Source organism: Tremella mesenterica (genome assembly GCF_000271645.1).
Source record: "Tremella mesenterica DSM 1558 unplaced genomic scaffold TREMEscaffold_1, whole genome shotgun sequence".
In the NCBI taxonomy this organism is placed as follows: domain Eukaryota; kingdom Fungi; phylum Basidiomycota; class Tremellomycetes; order Tremellales; family Tremellaceae; genus Tremella; species Tremella mesenterica.
The window spans coordinates 4523600-4541408 of record NW_006711225.1 but is presented as its reverse complement, the minus strand read 5'-3'; the positions used below and the strand labels follow the sequence as shown (position 1 = coordinate 4541408).

The 17809-nt window shown below is 47.0% G+C and overlaps 5 protein-coding genes across 5 annotated transcripts; 3 read left to right on the top strand and 2 right to left on the bottom strand.

The window, feature by feature from the left end:
- Window positions 1–216: 216 nt before the first annotated feature.
- TREMEDRAFT_59436 (uncharacterized protein) lies at window positions 217–4690 on the bottom strand (the record flags this gene model as incomplete). Its single annotated transcript, XM_007001598.1, has 3 exons — window positions 217–3513; window positions 3555–3839; window positions 3884–4690. The coding sequence occupies 3 exons, from the start codon at window positions 4688–4690 to the stop codon at window positions 217–219; spliced, it is 4389 nt and encodes a 1462-aa protein (XP_007001660.1).
- Window positions 4691–5704: 1014 nt separating this feature from the next.
- TREMEDRAFT_24951 (uncharacterized protein) lies at window positions 5705–10581 on the top strand (the record flags this gene model as incomplete). Its single annotated transcript, XM_007000500.1, has 6 exons — window positions 5705–5965; window positions 6018–6121; window positions 6243–7821; window positions 7927–8657; window positions 8703–9949; window positions 9995–10581. 6 exons carry the CDS (start codon window positions 5705–5707, stop codon window positions 10579–10581), a joined length of 4509 nt encoding a protein of 1502 aa, XP_007000562.1.
- A 1601-nt stretch (window positions 10582–12182) lies between these two features.
- Window positions 12183–13916, top strand: TREMEDRAFT_59434 (uncharacterized protein; the record flags this gene model as incomplete). Its single annotated transcript, XM_007001597.1, has 4 exons — window positions 12183–12436; window positions 12459–12584; window positions 12700–13594; window positions 13725–13916. 4 exons carry the CDS (start codon window positions 12183–12185, stop codon window positions 13914–13916), a joined length of 1467 nt encoding a protein of 488 aa, XP_007001659.1.
- Window positions 13917–14431: 515 nt separating this feature from the next.
- Window positions 14432–17059, top strand: TREMEDRAFT_73026 (uncharacterized protein). The gene is made up of 4 exons (XM_007002132.1): window positions 14432–14824; window positions 15289–15779; window positions 15936–16648; window positions 16815–17059. Exons 1-4 carry the CDS (start codon window positions 14488–14490, stop codon window positions 16936–16938), a joined length of 1665 nt encoding a protein of 554 aa, XP_007002194.1. The 5' UTR covers window positions 14432–14487; the 3' UTR covers window positions 16939–17059.
- Window positions 17060–17125: 66 nt separating this feature from the next.
- TREMEDRAFT_67295 (uncharacterized protein) lies at window positions 17126–17762 on the bottom strand (the record flags this gene model as incomplete). The annotated part of the gene is made up of 3 exons (XM_007001879.1): window positions 17126–17144; window positions 17235–17451; window positions 17720–17762. 3 exons carry the CDS (start codon window positions 17760–17762, stop codon window positions 17126–17128), a joined length of 279 nt encoding a protein of 92 aa, XP_007001941.1.
- Window positions 17763–17809: the final 47 nt, after the last annotated feature.

Here is a 17809-nt window from a genome sequence, read left to right as displayed (position 1 = left end):
CTGGATCCATTTGCTCACAACTTTTTCATTCCCCTTTCATCCCACGATCTCACAAATTCTCCCCGTTTCCTCTTCTCTTCGACCCACGAGCACCAAGTCAAACGAGTGAAGACACCGAAGACGGAATACCAGATACCAAGTTGATTTGTCGTGTTCAAGTATGACGTGTTGAAGTGGATGCGAAGATATCGAGGATGAATTTGAATCTTTTGACTATCAAACAACACTCTGTCTTCGATGTCGACTCCACCAATGTTTCTTCCCTTCTTTCCCTTCCCTCCCATCCTTATTTTCCTTTCCATCCAACTGATCAACACCTAAAACCCTTTCAGCCTTCTCAGGTATCCCCGTCTGAGAACTAACCACACGACCTTGTACACCTCTCTGATTATCCAACATCTTTTCCTTTTCCATAATCTGCGGTTGATTCTTAGTTTTAGTCCTTGGTAATGGTGGTGGTGGAGGTGGAATGACATTTAAATGTATTTGTTGAGAATGAGTAGGTTTGATTAATTTCCCTTTTCTGATAGAAGAAGGTGTACGTCTACCTGATTTGATTTCTTCTTCTTCTTCTTTCATCTTTCTCATATCATCTCTACCTTTATCGATATTGATAGTATCGTGAATATCTTCTTGACCTGGAACAACATCATTTGAATTGGTCGAAATGGTGTTACCAAGGGGATTACGAAGTGTTCCGATTGTAGAATGGACGTCCAATGGGGTTATAGCTGAAGGAGAAAGTTGTAATTGTTCGTCTGTATAACCTACATGACCTGGTGAAGGATCTGGGGAAATAGGAGGAGGAGAAGGTGGATTAAATTTAATTTCTCCTCTTTCAACTCTATCATTTCTTTCTGATCTTTCAACCATTACCTTATTTTCTCCACCATTTCCTCCGATTATCCCTTCTCCTCTTTGGACTTCATTCACTCCTTGGGTTTGTCCGACTTGATTATCATTCCCAGCTCTCTCATCACCTTCTTCATACGTCTGCATGGGACCCATTACCGAACCAGGTCGAGGAACAGACCATCTATTTTGATTCGTACTCGCTCTTGACCCAGACCATCTGTTTGGTCTCACAGTTGAACCACTATCTTCATATGCTGTGAGATCGGGTACTGTCGAATCAGGTGAAAAGAATGACATTCCATGATGATTCTCATGTGTTCTTGAAATATATGGATGTGATTGTTGATGAATGGGAGAAGGGGGTATAGCACGTGATAAAATATGTTTTAATCCGTCCATAGCTCCTATCCATGCTTCTTCTGCACGACGTAAGGATGCCCAACCTTCTCTACCTAGTCGGTCTGCCTCTTCGAGCCATTCGAGAGGGATGGGTCTGGTTCCGTCCTGATGATGGTGATGATGAGAGGTTAGTGGATTCTCGATGGGTCTAGGCCCTTGACCAGTTTGGAGATGAGGCCATGAAGCGGGTAGAGACTCCCCTTTCCTTCTTCGTTCAGCACGGCGGAACGCGGCAGCATCCTGGGTTTGAGCAGGGTTAAAATGATCATGCCGAGAGTCAACCGCCTGATACGGAGGTTGAACCCTGGACATTTTGAGACGTGGAGGGATACGGGTATAAGGATCTTCCGTTTCCGATACAGAGACAGAAGGTGCCGATTGGAAGACAGGGATGGGAGGTCGAGAGGAGGTGGATATTCCAGCTGGACCTTGCATACCTGTTCGTCCTCCAGGAGGGATCGAGAACGGGTGATCCCCTGGGACACCGGGTGGCATGTTGAAAACTTGTGGATAAGGATAAGCAGAAGGTGCCGGTGGTCCAGAATAAGGATGCCAAGATAATCTACCAGGAAGACCTTCAGAAATATTTGCAGATCTTCCCTCATCCATTACTCCTGTTCTCTCCGCATTGTGCCGCTCTTGCTTACGTCCATCATCGCGAGGAAGGCCAAAGGGAGGTTGATAGTCTTCCATATTCGAAACGGGCGGCATGTTTCGGGGATCTATAGGCGGTGCAGGGACTTCTGAGGGGAAGGCGAAAGGAGCATCGATGGAAGATTGTGTCAAACCTACTAAAACTCCTCCCCATTGAAGACTCTCTTGAGCCATACGTGTCAAGTTCTCACTGGCTTGACGCATGTTGCTCGATTGTCTCATAAGAGCTGCGGCATGGGCGGAGAGAAGATGTGAAGCAACGTAAAGAGGGAGGTTGTTGGATGTAGGTTCTTCTCGTCCTGTTTCTTCATTGGGTCTGGGTGCAGCACCCTGTCCAGGGTCCATTCCATGTGGGAGATGAGCATTATCTGCATGAGAATGGTTCGAATGTGTAGAAGTGTGAGGAAGGTCATGCGAATGGTGCATTGAACGCGATGAGGTCTGGTCATAATCGTGAGAACGTGTGGACGCATGAGAATGAGAATGAGAATGACTTCCAGTGTGTGACTGATCGGATCGAGTTGGAACTTCCGGCTGTAAATGAAGATACGCATCTGGTCGATCCATACCTGATGAAGAAGGACTAATGGGACTGACGAGCGGAGAAAATCGAGGAGAGGGATGACCTTGAGCCATGTCTGTTGCTGAAGCAAAACTTGGAGGACGAGGGAGTGGTCTTGGGCTTGATACAGCTTGACCTTCATCGTAGGCAGCGGAGACGACAAGCTGTGGTGTAGGCGGTGATACGATGGCTAAAGGGGAGATTGGAGATGCGAGTACACTCTGCCATTTATCCACTGGCTCGAGAGTCGGCTTCCTCTCTGGTACGGCTGCTTGTTCCTCCACCTTTGGAACAGTAGAAGGAGTGTTTTTCGCTTCGCTTATCACTGTTTCATCCTGTTGTTTGGGATTGATAGGTTTTATGGGAGTGAAGAATGTTCGGTCTGGATCTTCTCCCTCTATTTCATCTTTGTACTTCTCATCCATTTGTCCTCTCAGCGATGAAGGTGCAGTCTCTTCTTCTTTTACAGGCATGTTCTCGACGTACAAATGTCTTTGAGGTACTGCAGACTTTGCTGAACCCAGATCAGAGATAGACTGACGGTGCAAGACCGGTCGGGGAGTCACCGGACTGGTGGTGGCTGATCGATGTGAAGGGTAAGTCTCAGACCCATCATCACGAATTCCGAATGTTCCAGAGGTCCTGATGGCGGTTCTGGGTGGAGTTTCCTCTAAGACTTCGTGTCCACGATCTTCTAATCTCTCCATGGATTTAATGGGCTTGATGACCGAAGCGGTCCCAGATCGTCGTTTGATAGAGCTTCTGGAAGAGGTGGGAGAAGAGGGTTCAGCTTGACGACGCTTGGAAAGTCGACGTACTGATCGGTCGTGAATGTGCTCTGATACCGGTGGCTTGTGAGAGAATATGGAGAGGAAGATACTGGGAACGAGTGATCGACGTTTGGAGTCTTTCCTTGATCGTTTGGGTAGACTAGATAGGTTTTGCTCCGAAGATTGGCGAGGAATGTGGGGATGCGGTTCTGAAAGATGCCGTTTACGAATAGACTTCGAAGCTTCTTGAGCCAGTGGATTGTCTTCTGAAGCCTGAAGTGTTAGCCAAGAATCAACAAAGACTCGTCACTTACTAGCACAGCCGGTGTTTTCGCAGGACTCTCGAGCTGTGGTGGAGAAGGGAAGTCCACGGCCTCCCCAGATCGCCGAGCCGAAGGCGAGCTATGTCCGGTGTAGGGGCTTCTGTGTATACTGTCGGATATGGTAAGAGCGGCTCGTAGTTCGCGCAGATCTTGCATACTTGCCGATCTGGAGTTCCCCGGCTTAGGTGATCCATTGGGAGGTGAAGGGAAGAGGGGTATATTATGCATCGAGGGATCTTCCAATCGGCGACCTAGAGTTGTGGTCCCCGCTGCTGGCTGAAATTGTCAGTTTCTTCCATCTCGTAGGTGGACAAGCTTACAGAGGGAGGGATAGTTGGAGGTTTGACATCTTTGTCTGGACTCGAAGCATGAAAGCTATTGGGTCTACTTCTCACGCTTGCGGGTCTACTCCTTCCGCCCGCACCGACCCCTGCCAACCCCGGATGCTCGACTTCTGCCTTCCTTTCCTTATTCTTCTCCTGTACCTCTATGGGGACATCTTCCACTTGCATACCATATCGATCGGCGTATCTTTGCCTAGCTTCCTCACTCGGAGTGCGCAAAATGGGAGTCTCTGAAGGTGTCGGCTGTTGCTGGCGGCTCGGGCTCTTTGTCAGGGACCTAGGGGGCGGGGGCAAACCTCCAGGGTTCACAGGCTGTGCAAGGGATGATTTGATCTGGGTGGAGGAGGTAATTTCGCCAAAGACGGCCTCCCTTGCTGGTGAACGAGGGGGTATGACGGGACTCTTGGGAAATGGAGTGTTGGATGAAACTGGCTTGAGACGAGGTACAACACCTTGGTCTTGATCTGTCCCTGGCGCACCTTCTGAGACACCCGGTACGGCGGTCACTGTCTCTACAGATCCACTCGAATATACGCTGACATCGTCATCGTCGATGTGGAAGGCGGTGGGAGGGTCGACATCAGGCAGAGTCGCACGAAGGGATCCAGGAGTGGTAAGTTCTGTGATGGGAGACAAGTTGCGGAGAGGCTGCGTTGTCGGGGGATAGGTCATGTCGAAGACATGAGAGTCTGCCAACAATATCGCCTGTGGGACATACAAGGGAAGACGATAAGAAGACAAAGCCGAATGACCTGAATAAGTTGAAGAAATGTAGGCCGCCATGGGGGTCTGTGAACCTTAGTTACGCACTGGGTTAGCGTATCGATGAGACTGCTCGGAAGCCCACCGGGTGCCGTACGTTTAGCCCCTTGTTCGGTCGTCAACGTGAGAGGGCGTTTCGAGATGAGATGGAAGGGGTGGGGGAAAATGGGTCTGGGTTCAAGACTGGAACTGTCACAGGAGGTCCTTTCGGGCATCCACGATGGTGATGATTTGGGAAGATGACGGTTGTCGGGGATTTATCTTTAGCAGGTCGACCGCTGGGAACTGAATCGAAGGAGGAACAATATATATAACAGTGAGAGAGAGTCGATGGGGACTCGTGGGTAAATCATATAAAGCCAAAGGTGACACCTCATCAAGACGTTCTCACGGATCATGTGGAGCGTGGAAGAAGGTGGCGGGGTAAGGGCAAGATAAGCGGAGATAGGAGGTGTGTGAGAGAGAAAGGGGAAAGAAGAAAAAGCAAGGGAGAGACAAGAGTGAGACGTCAGAAAGTAGTGATCATCACCAAAGTATATTGTATCAGCGGACCCATCAGATCCATCACCATCACGATCAGCACAACGGATGTCACAGCTCAGAGCGCTTGGCTCACCATACCTGGGCTCACGGCGTACAGTACATTGATCTTACCGTTTTGTCTCGTCAGACATCTCAGATGGACCATGTGGGGAAGTGTGATGGCTAAAGTGGCTGAGAGTGGGGTCATGAGTGTGCTGCTCCCGAATAGAAAGAGAAAGAGTGAGGGATAATAGGGGAACAGAGGCAGCGCGGGAGCGAGGGAGAACTGCCACACGCCACATTGTAATCGCCGCGGTGTTTCATTGCGTCGGACACATCGCACCCTTGTGCTTCTCGCCATTCGCCGCTAGCGCTTTCGCCCCCCAAGCGATTTTCAACCCGTCGCCAGTCGCCAACTCTACCTTGGTCCAAGTCGCGTTTCTGCCCTCCACTTGACCTGTCCACCAATTCAACTCACCATATATACGCGACCGACACAACCTTCTACTCGAAATGTCCGACCATCACCCCACTCCCACTCCCACTCCCGACCCTTCTCAACCCACCGCCACTCCTTTGAACATTGACTCTTCTCTCCGTCCTCCCCCGACTGCATCTAGCAATGGTAGCGGTAATGGTAGTGCTAGTGCCAGTACCGAATCTCGTCCATCCCCCGCATTGTCAAAGACCCATTCTCCCATGTCTGCAGAGGATCAGAAAAAGCTCAACTATATCGCAAACATGCCAGAAGAGCATATTCAACGGCTGAGAAAGGTGCGTCTTGCTTGTTTCATCTCTCACACTCGACGGAATACTCACCTCGTAGCGTTTGAACGAACTTCAAGCCTCTGGAATGACAAAGGAGAATTCGAGTGAAGTCAGCAAAATGTCAACCATTCTCGATATGTACGCCCGAGCCAAGTCCTTAGAGTTCGTCTCCCCTTCGTGTCGACTACAATGTGCTGATATCACAGGGCGAAAAGACGGCAGCAAACGTCGATGAGTCCCGCTGCACAACACCCGCCCAATGGTGCCTCTGCTTCTCCTGCAGCTCCCAGCGCTCGTATGTCTATCAACGGATGAACAGAGCTCAAGCTGATGACATAGCCTCCCCTGCCGCCCAACCTCCTCAGCCGACTGTCCACGTATCTATGACCCCGGCCCAAATCAATCAACTGCGCTCCCAAGCTGCATCCTACCAACTTCTTTCTCGCGGACAGCAGCCCCCTACGAACTTGCAACAAGCGGCTCAAGGTGTACATCCGCCAGGAGTCGGCACACAACCATCCCCTTTGGGTGACTCCGTCACCAACAAGCTTGTCGAGAAGACAGTCGAAGCTGTCATGAGTGATCATCTCCAACAGTCATCTGGAAAATTCAAAACACCCGATGCCTCCGGGGAAACAATGGAAGTGGATGGTGAAGGTAGCGGTAGTAGCAGTGAAGGGGAGAAAATCGTTACTCCTCCCTCTGAACCTCCTTACGCCATGGAGTTCGATCCATCGTCCATCATCTACCCTTATAACGCGTTTACACATCCGGATATCTACGCGCATCGCAAATTCGACGAAGAAATCACCAACCCACTGAGCAAGATGCAGCGCCAATTGGTACCGGCCATCATGCCTCGAGGTCTTGATCCGTATCTCCTGATAGAAGAGCGAAATCGGTATGTCGAGACTCGTATGTCGTGGCGGATGACGGAGCTTGAGGAGATGGCGTCAACTTTCGGTTTGGGTCAACAAGGAGCAAAGGATATTCCTGGCATCGTTGAAAGCAAAAAGCCTGCAAAGAATCTCGGGATGCAAGCACGGATCGAACTCTTGAGCCTACGGCTACTCGGAAAACAGCGTCTGCTACGTGAAGATATGGTACGAGCGATGCACGGAGCTGTACAAGTTCCAGCGGATCGATCACAGTTCAGGCGCTTCAGGACACATACTTTGAGGGATGCCAGAGCGACAGAGCAGTCTGAGCGAAGACAGAGAACGGAGAGGGAACGCAGAGGCAAAGAGAGACATCTGGAGTATATCAACTCTATCTGTGAACATGGTCAAGCGGTGATCAGCGCTGGATTTGGCACTTCACGAGGTCAAGGAGCTGACAAGATGCGTCGTCTGGGTCAAGCGATGATCAAAATGCACAAAGACACGGAAAGGGAAGAACAACGAAGAATCGAGCGATTGGCGAAAGAACGTCTCAAAGCACTCAAAAATGACGATGAAGATGCTTATCTGGCTTTGCTCGGCGAAGCAAAAGATTCTCGTATTGGACATTTGCTCAAGCAAACGGATCAGTATCTTGAAACTCTTGCCGCCGCCGTGGTCGACCAGCAGAACGACGCTGTCCATAGAGATCAGGTGATGATGGAATTGCCGTTTGAACAAGAAGATGGACCAGCCTCAGAAGCGACCTTTGGCGCTCGACGACAGGATGGCGAGGAAGAAGGGGCAGAGAGGAAAGCCGGCAAGGTTGATTATTACGCTGTGGCGCACAGAATACAGGAGAAGGTCACGAAGCAAGCCAATATCCTGACAGGAGGCACTTTGAAAGACTATCAGGTCAAGGGTTTGCAGTGGATGATCAGTTTGTATAACAATAGGCTGAACGGGATCTTGGCAGACGAAATGGTAGGTCATTCCTTTCCTGGTTCTCCCATCCACAACGATATCTCCCGAGATTGTGAGAATCGACGAAGCAGAAAAAATGAGCAGAGATGAAGTGCTCACGAGTAGGGCTTGGGTAAAACCATCCAGACAATCTCGCTCATCACCTATCTGATCGAAAGCAAACGACAACCAGGCCCTTTCATCGTCATCGTTCCTCTCTCCACTCTGACCAACTGGACTATGGAGTTCGATCGCTGGGCTCCCAGCGTCCGCACTGTCATCCTGAAAGGATCACCTTTGCAACGTCGAGAGCAATATGCCCGCCTTCGATCTGGCGATTTTCAGGTATGTCTGACAACATATGAGTATATCATCAAGGAACGTCCTCTGCTCTCCAAGATCAAATGGGTTCATATGATCATCGATGAAGGTCATCGAATGAAGAATGTTAAATCCAAATTGTCGCAGACGCTCAACGAACATTATTCCACTCGATATCGACTTATTTTGACTGGTACACCCCTTCAAAACAACTTGCCTGAACTGTGGGCTCTGCTCAACTTCGTCCTGCCGAAGATTTTCAATTCCGTCAAATCTTTCGACGAATGGTTCAACGCCCCGTTTGCCAACACTGGAGGGGAGAAGATGGAGATGAACGAAGAAGAGGCGTTGTTGGTAGTAAAACGTTTGCATAAGGTGTTGAGACCTTTCTTGCTCAGGAGACTGAAGAAAGATGTGGAGTCGGAATTGCCTGACAAGGTAGAGAAGATCATATATACCAAAATGAGTGCTTTACAGTGGAAGTTGTACGAAAGTGTAAAGAAGTACAAGACACTACCGACTGATATGAGCGCGGGGTGAGTTCTTGGGATCGACTGTCTGAGGTGGAGCTAATCAAGCAGAAAACCTCGTCGTCAGGCCAATTTGCAGAACGCCATCATGCAGCTGAGAAAAATCTGTAATCATCCTTTTGTGTTCCGTGAAGTCGACGAAGACTTTACCGTGGGAACCAATATCGACGAACAGATTGTACGAACTTCTGGAAAGTTTGAACTGCTTGATCGTCTCCTTCCCAAACTATTTCGAACCGGTCACAAGGTTCTCATCTTCTTCCAAATGACAGAAATCATGACTATCATCGCGGACTTTTTCGATTATCGAGGGTGGAAATACTGTCGGTTGGATGGTAGTACCAAAGCGGATGATCGACAACAGCTCTTGTCCACATTCAACGATCCAAGTTCTCCATATCAAGTCTTTATCCTTTCCACTCGTGCTGGTGGTTTGGGTCTCAATCTTCAATCCGCTGACACTGTCATCATCTACGACACGGACTGGAATCCATTTGCGGATTTACAAGCGCAGGATCGTGCACATCGTATTGGACAAAAGAAAGAAGTCCGAGTATTACGTTTGATCTCAAGTGGGACTGTGGAAGAACTCGTCTTACAAAGAGCACAACAGAAACTGGAGATCGATGGTAAAGTCATTCAAGCTGGTAAATTCGACGACGTCACCACTGGTGCGGAATACGAAGCATTACTTGCCAAAGCTTTCGAAGCTAATGCGGATGACGATAATGAAGAGACGAACGAGTTGGATGATGATGAGTTGAACGAGCTGTTGGCTCGGGGTGATCAAGAATTGGGCATCTTCACTGAGATGGATAAAGAGAGAGAGAGAGAAAAACTTGAACATTGGAGAGCCGAAGGAAATAAAGGTCCATTACCCCCTCCTCTAATGCAAGATTCTGAATTGCCTCCATTCTATCGTCGTGATATTGGGGATGAACTCGCCGCTCAAGTTGCGGCAGAGGAAGAAAGTGGAAGAGGCAGAAGAGCCAAGGCAGAAGTGAAATATACAGATGGTTTAACGGACGAACAATGGTTAAATGCTGTGGATGCGAGTGATGATGATGTTGACGAAGCTGTTGGACGTAAACGCGCTCGAATCGAAAAACGTGCTGAAAGAAAAAGGATCAACGAAATGTTAGCACAAGCTGAATTAGAAGGAAAACCTCTCAACAGTTCTTCTATCAAATCTACTTCTCCTCCAGTAACTAAAACGGGGATGAAGAAAAGAGGTAGACCAAGTCATTCCGCAACCCCTTCAGTTGTTGAAGATTTACCTCTTTCTTCTTCAAAACGACGTAAAGTTGATATTACTTCTGGAAACAATTCAACTTTGAACGGAGGAAGAATATCTACCGAAGAGAAGAATGTAATGCAGAAGATATATAAAGAAACGAATGCTCTCACTTCGGCAGAAAACGAACTTCTCAATACGTATTTCGTTGAACCTGTTAATAAAAACGATTTCCCAGATTACTTTGCGATTATCAAAAAACCAATCTGTATGAAACAAATCAAAAAGAAAATCGATAAAGATAATTCTTACGGTCTTGAACAATTCAAAATTGATATGCATCAATTATGGGATAACGCAAGGACGTATAACCAAGAAGAATCTTGGGTTTATAATTCCGCGGAAGATATGCAAGAGTTTTTCGATAAGATCTATGAAGAAGAGATCAATAAATTGAGGAAGAATATAGGAGAAGGAATTGGTGGAAGTGGTGAAAGTAATTCACAAAGTGGGACTAGTACACCTATGTTTAAAGCTGATTCGAGTAAGCTGGCTACTAAGATTAGGTTGAATATTGGGAAAAAATTAAAAGAGGAGAAAGAAAAGGAAAAGGAACAAGAACAGGAACAAACTTCAACACCTACTTTGACCGGAACGGGAGGATCTAGTGATGAGAGTGATGAAGATGATTATTAAGTGAAGGTATTGTTAAAGAAGATTACCATTCAGTATCATGGGTATCAATGATACTTGTGAAATGTGCAATGGGTGAATACTGTAAGTAGACACCATGGAGAGGTTACATTTTTGTATCATATATGGATTGGGTCATGAGTGAGATTGTGTATATACTTGGGTTTTTTTCCATCTTGATATCTAAATGACATGAAACCCATGCAAATCGACATGTACGAGATGTTCTACTTCCTAAGCAAACTGCACCATGCATCATGCATGCACCATAAGTGACACTACAAGCTAGTAGCTACAATAGTAGTAGTAGGGCGTTTCGGATTGTACTCCGTACTCGGGAGAGTCCACCCCACCTAGGGATCTAGGGAAGGGCAGATTTAGTGTAGGGAAATGTTTCATCCTATCGAATCATTCCCTAATTTTCCCATAAACTTTTTGTCTCCTACACTATACAAATCCCAAGTTGTCTAAGCTGCCCTAGCTGCCTACTGTAGCTGCCATTACATTGGTCATACCAATCTCCCATTTCTTCTCCAATCCATCCAATCCATCCATCTTATCTTTTTCCCAAGCCACATGCTCCATGCTGATCGCTTGTGCCCTCACAACCGACGATCTGTCGCCCCCTCAAAGCGTCAATTTTCAACAGTCACGAGACTGAAAAACGACGCGACTGCGGGAATCAGGGTTTGGACGAAATCAAGGATCAGCCGACAGTCCGGACCAGGCCGGTCTAGAAATTCATAATATTGGTCAGTGCGCGTGCCTAAAAGATATTTCGTACGACTTTGCTCTCTCGTCCTGTGCCTTGGTCATGGGTCAACAACCTAGGGTATAAGGTAAAAGGTAGAAAGTAGAAAGTAGAAAGTAAAAAGTGTCATGCATAAGTCCATCTCATCTTGTTTTCTTTCATTTTGTACATACTCTATTATCGATATTCGTCTACAACTACACGACGTACTTCTTGAATACTTGAATACTTGTCACTTGATAACTCTTCGACGATCGACGATTGACGATCTTCTAGTGGGGAGTTGGAGTGGGAATCTTGACAATCTTCGTTTCTCACGCGATCACGTCCTGGTACGCCTGGTACGCCTGGATATTTCGAATAACTTTGGGGAAATAAAGATTTAGTTCCAAAGGGATTTGATTTCTTGTTCAAGCATAACAAGGGAAAATACATTTTCATCCCATTCTCACTACCTTTTCACCATTAGTCACCAGATCACCGACCATCGGGACTCGGTCCGATAATAACGCACAGACCTTTAACGGTTAACATCTTTACCCGTGGAGACTACCAAGTTTGTGTGTTCAATCGCAACCGACCAGCCCTTTAACCCCCCCCCCCCCCCCCCCTCCCCCCCTTATTCTCAAGCATCCAAAGTATTCAATTTCCCCGTCGTGTACCCTGCACCTTGTGTCTCCCTTGAAGATTATCCCGGAATTCCGCAGTCATAAATAAACGCCCTCATTTGAAGATCTGACACCCTTGTCAACGCCCTCAGCGATCTTGTAAACTAGGTCAAATACCCACCCAAAAACTGAGCGATCCGCCTCTTGAACTCTTGTTTTTCTCTCTCATCTTCCTTTTCTTCTCAATGACCGTCCCTTCACTAAATACCAAATCACATCTTCGTCCCGATTTCGACAGAGCGTATTCTTTTCCTTCCACCACATCACACGACGAGGAAATGAATGAAAAGATCGAAGAAGGGAAAAAAGGTATGGTGAAGAGATTAGGGTTTAGTAAATCTATGCAGAGTTTGAGAGGGAAAGCTAAACTGGATAAACGTATGGAAGAAACCCGTAAGACGAGGGCGTTAGGAAGTAAAGAGAATATGTCGAATCCTCAGTGAGTGAAAACTTCGTTTGAGATGGTTTTTACTTGTTTGTATTGATGATGATTCATCTGAAACTTTTTCCACTCGTTCGAGACTCATGATAGGAGATAAAGTGAGACATTCAAGAATGGGAGAGGGAATTTGGATGTTTTGTATCGGGTATGTTCCAATTGGGTAACCGTCAATTTGGTTTTATGAAGCATCGGAGTAGAGCAGTCGGAAGTCGGTTATCGGTGAAGAGGAAAGTAAGAGGTGAATATACTAATATAATCAGTCTTCCGGTACTTTCAACAACGACACCTCCAGTACCTTCATTACCACAGAACACCCACATAGTGAATTCACCTCCTGTCCCCCCAATTAGACCGATGCCAGTCACTCAGAAATCGGGAGGATTATCATCCTTCATCAGAAAACTCACCGGTCGTTCATCTCCTTCCGTCGTCACTCCCTCTCAATCAAAATTCGCCACTAACACTCGAACAAATGCACCATCCCGGTCTGCCACCGCACCCGTAGCCTCTCGACCTTCGGCGCGGTCCACCATCAGTCCTCAATACCAACAACATGGATCGAAAGCACGAGACGAACTTCCAACAACTCCTACTCGAGTCAGATCGAATGAGGCTGTGAACCCGGCTGATATACCTCTACCTCCTTCGCCCACATTACCCGTTCTAGACTTCACTTCTGAACCGGAAGAAGATATGACGTCGTCTCTCTCAGCAGGCGCACAAGAATCTATATCTTCTCCAGTCAATGCGAAAGCTCCGGTGAAACGGACTCAAAACATCGGCATGCTTTCTCTCGAAGGAGTAGGGTATGATGCGGAAGAACAACTCACTTCGACTATAGAAGAAGGAGAAGTGGACGATCAGATCAATCCTCTTCCTTCGTATAAAAGTGGATTAGCCCCTATTCGAATTCCATCTAGAGGGACCAATGCGAGCCCCAGTCCGCCCACAGCAGTCAGTGAAAAATTGCTCACGCCAACTTCCGATACATCGTCTTTCGGCACAAGAAGTCCTCCGGGGCGAACCAAAGGTATGAATGACAGACGTCAGGATAGTGTCAGTCCAAAGGCCCAAGTGCCAGTATCGACCTCTTTACCAACGGGTCTGGGAAGGAAAGAGAGTAAATGGCGAAAGTCAATGATGGATCTTCAAGGGGTAAGTCTTTCTTCTCCCTCCCTCTTCTTTATCCCCAACAAGGTTTAGCACCTAGATGTTTCTGTATTCCGATCTCAGTTGGAATCAGGACGGGACGAAAGGCGGGAAAAAACTTTGTACTCACGTCCAGACCCTTGGAAGACGTACGAGCAAAGCTCCTCCGACGAGTTACGATGCCTATTTAGCACATCAACAACGTATGGCTCAAACACGTATGAGTTGTGCACCGACATTCCATTCCCGAGCCAGTGTCGCTGCGGAGGCTTTGGAGATCCAGGATAAAGAAGCGGCAGAAATGGCGGACACGTTCTTCTTGTCGTAGTGGGCGAGGAAACGGAGACATTGGGCGGACAAAATCAGCCAAAAGATCGAGGGCATAGCGGTCGAAAAGTCTTTACGAGGGGTTAAGATGATATCATTTGAGTTTCTTAAAGTCATGAGGAGAACATTTGTTGTTCCATAATTGTGTATTTGTATTTGTATCATTTCCATTGGAAGTTTTCGAGGGGTGTGACTGAAGGGGATACAGTATGTATATAAGGGGTCATGGGTCGTGGGGTTCCTATCTTGATATGCTTATGCACAATCGCACTCTTCTCGCTTGACTAGATTCACACCTATCTTTCCACTTTGCCGAGTGGTACGAACACTAGTATAGTAGTGCTCAAATGTTGCTAACACACTTTACAACAAAAAGCGTTTTATCTGACAACGTTTTATCAGACAACGCACAGTCCTTTTTCCCTTTCTGGAGCCCCACATTCATTTTAAGCGACCTTTCAAGGCTTCCTAATTCCTGGCCTTCTCGGTCTTGTCTAGTTACTTTATTGGAGACCGACTAGACCAACCTACTTCTGATTATACATCTCAATCCTTTCACTAAAATCACCATCATGTCAACAAACTTTCTCAAAAGAATGAATCAAATATCACGTACTGGTTTACTTTTATTCATCTCCATCACCCTTCTCTCAGCTTACTTCCTATTCCCTTCTTCTCACAAAACCCCTTCATTCCCTACTTTCCCAAAGGATGAATACGTTTATCCTCTCGCTCAACATGTCCAAGAACAACAAAGACCGAAAAGAGTGGGTATTGTTGGTGCTGGTGCCAGTGGGAGTGCGGCTGCTTTCTTTTTGAGAAGAGCGGGGAAGGTAGTGAAGGATAGAATTGGGAAGGAAGTTTTAGGTGAGATTGTGGTTTTTGAGAAAGAGGATTATGTTGGTGGACGTGAGTTCTTTTATTCGATTGTCGATTCTACGTCCTTTCTCTTCAAGTTCCCTCGTTTCCCCCTTCTCCTGATAACATGCTCTCACTTATCCTTCACCCCATCCTCATCTCCTTGCTTGTCTGAACAAGATCAACAGCGTAGGTCAAATGGTATCCCACAGACCCTTCTGAGGAGTCGATATTCTCTACTGGAGTCTAAACCTCAAATTGCGATTCTCACATTCTACTTTTGTCCTCTATCAGTACTTTTCCCCATCTGGGTATCGTACATTCCTACTCACCTCTGCTTGTCTCTCTATATCTGTGTAACGTCCCTTTTGATACTTCTCGAGCTTTGCTCTCTCTTCTAGGGGAACATCACTTGTCAAAAGTAGATTCAAATAGATTCTGCCCCACATGAACACTTATCACCCCTTATCTTCTTCCCCGCGAACAGTCACCTCGTACCCCAGGCTGACAAAAAGGAAGCACAACAGTTTTCCCACACTCTGACCCCCGTTACCGTCCCATAGAACTTGGCGCTTCCATATTCGTCGAAGCCAATCGTCATCTAGTCAAAGCTGCAAAGAAATTCAATCTCACAACTATCGATCCAGACTTTGGAGAAGCAGGTGTAGGTATATGGGACGGTACTCAATTCCTATACACCACCTCTACCAAACAATCTTATTTCTCCTCTTGGCTCGACACTATCTCCGCCATCAGACGATACGGTTTTTCGTCTCCTTATAGAACCGACAAATCCGTCAAAGTCTTGTTGAAGAAGTTTGCGAACCTTTATAATCCTCTTTGGCTCGCTGAGAAGGGTGCACCGAGTAGTATTGAGGATTTCGCTGAGAGGGCTGGACTGGGAAAGGAGTACACTACTAGATGGGGGGAGGAATATGCTTTGAAGGTTGTGGGTGTGGGAGAGAAATGGGAGTCGGAGATCTGGGAGGGGAGTACTAGAGTTAATGTGGGTGATTACTTTTCCATTTTCAGTTGCTCCTACCGACTGCGGTCTGTCTTCTTGATGGCTCAATCCATATTCTCTTTTCACCCCGTTATACCTTCCTGGTCAAATGGAGAGATATTTGATGTCTGTCAGAATGGACGCCTGACTGACTTTCAGTACGCATCAGACATGTCAGATATTCACGCCTTGGGAGCTTCAGTATCCATGGCCACCGGTGGTGCTATGGCTGTCCAAGGTGGTAATTGGCGTATCTTTCAATCCATGTCAGAAGACTCCAAAGCGACCGTTCATCTCGGTACTCAAGTGGTCGATATCATACCCCTCCAAGATGGTCGATTTGACATCGTGACCAATACAACCGATATTGTCAGCGCTTCGTCCGAATCATTTGACCAAATCTTTTTCGCTGCACCATGGCATTCCTCTCCCATCAACAAAGATCTTCAATCACAATTCCACGAACCGATTCCGACTCAGAAATACGTTCATCTTCACGTAACGTTGATCGGTACTACTCGTCGACATGCTTCCCCAGAATTCTTCGGTCTTCCCTCAACCACCACCATCCCTTCTACGATACTCACCACGGGTCATACTTCTCGAAATGACAATACCCCGCCTCCCTTATTCCAGAGTATCACGTGGCATGGAGAGACCGCACCGGGTTCAGGAGAGTATGTGGTGAAGATATTTTCGTTGACTTATCTCAAAGAAAGCATTTTGAGTGAGTTATTGGGAGAGGAACCTACTTGGGTGTTGAGGAAAGAATGGGATAGTTATCCAAAGTTGAAGGTGACGGCTACGTATGCGCCTGTGGAGCCAATGAGAGGTTTGCAGTATTTGGCTGCTTTGGAACCTTGGGTCTCTACGTGAGTGCAAGTGTCTCTCCCCTCCCCCTCTTTTCGAAATACTCTTCATGATTTTCACGCGATGATGCGAGATTCCTTCCTCGACTTTTTGACCCCATCACTGATCCGAGTCACTCAACGACCGGCTTGACTGGATGGAATTTGTATGTAAGCTGATGGACGTCAGGATGGAAACGCAGACTATATCAGCAAGAGATGCCGTGGCTAGGGTGGTGGAAGACTGGTGGGGATTAGGAATGGGAGAATGTCGGGGTGGGGTAGATTCTTGGGATTGGTCATGTGACCCTTAGTAAACCCCTTCGTTCCTCTGGTCGATAAAACGAAGAGCCAGAAAGATATGACGAGATCTATGATATGATGACATCTTGTATGATTTGTGAGCTAGAATGACAATGCATGTGTAATGATGAATGATGATTGAAGATGTCTGGAATTTGACCGAGGTAGTGTATCTTCACCAGAGAGGTATGAATGGATTTAACGATTCTTCGTTTGTCTACACGTCAGGATCAACCCTTCCACCCACAATGAAACATAGACAGATGGTGAGGAAAAGAAAGACGAAGGGGGGGAGGGTATAACGTACCTATATGAAAACTTCTTTCTGGTCACACTAAACTCTCCTAACTTATGTCCGACCATCTCCTCTGTCACTTGAACAGGAAGATAATGTTGACCATTATGAACCATAAATTTGATTCCTACGAAATTCGGTAAGATCGTACATGCTCGTGATTTTGTATAGATGGGTGTGGAAGTTTTGAGAGCGTTGGTTAGTGAAGGGAAGGCGGTGAAGTATGGACCTGACATTCAGCACTAATCTTCCTCCTTTCCATTCCGTCTTCCGCTCGAAGTGGATCATATACAATTCCGAATTATCGCGTTATCACCACTATTCTGGGTGTATCCACCCCGAGTTTGGACAAAGTCAGATATTGTACTGGACCGATATCATTCGAGGTCTGGGACTGGTCATCGTTGAATCGTCCACGTCGGATGGCGTTCGAGCGAGGTTGGACAAGGGGGGAGGGTGAGACAAGACAAATGAAGAGGGGGAAGGACGAGACGTACCTTTCCAAGTTGACCGTCTCAGTAAGAGAGCTGAGGGTTTCATTGCGTAGCTAGCAGCTAGCAGTTCACAACGTTAAACTCCAGTTGACC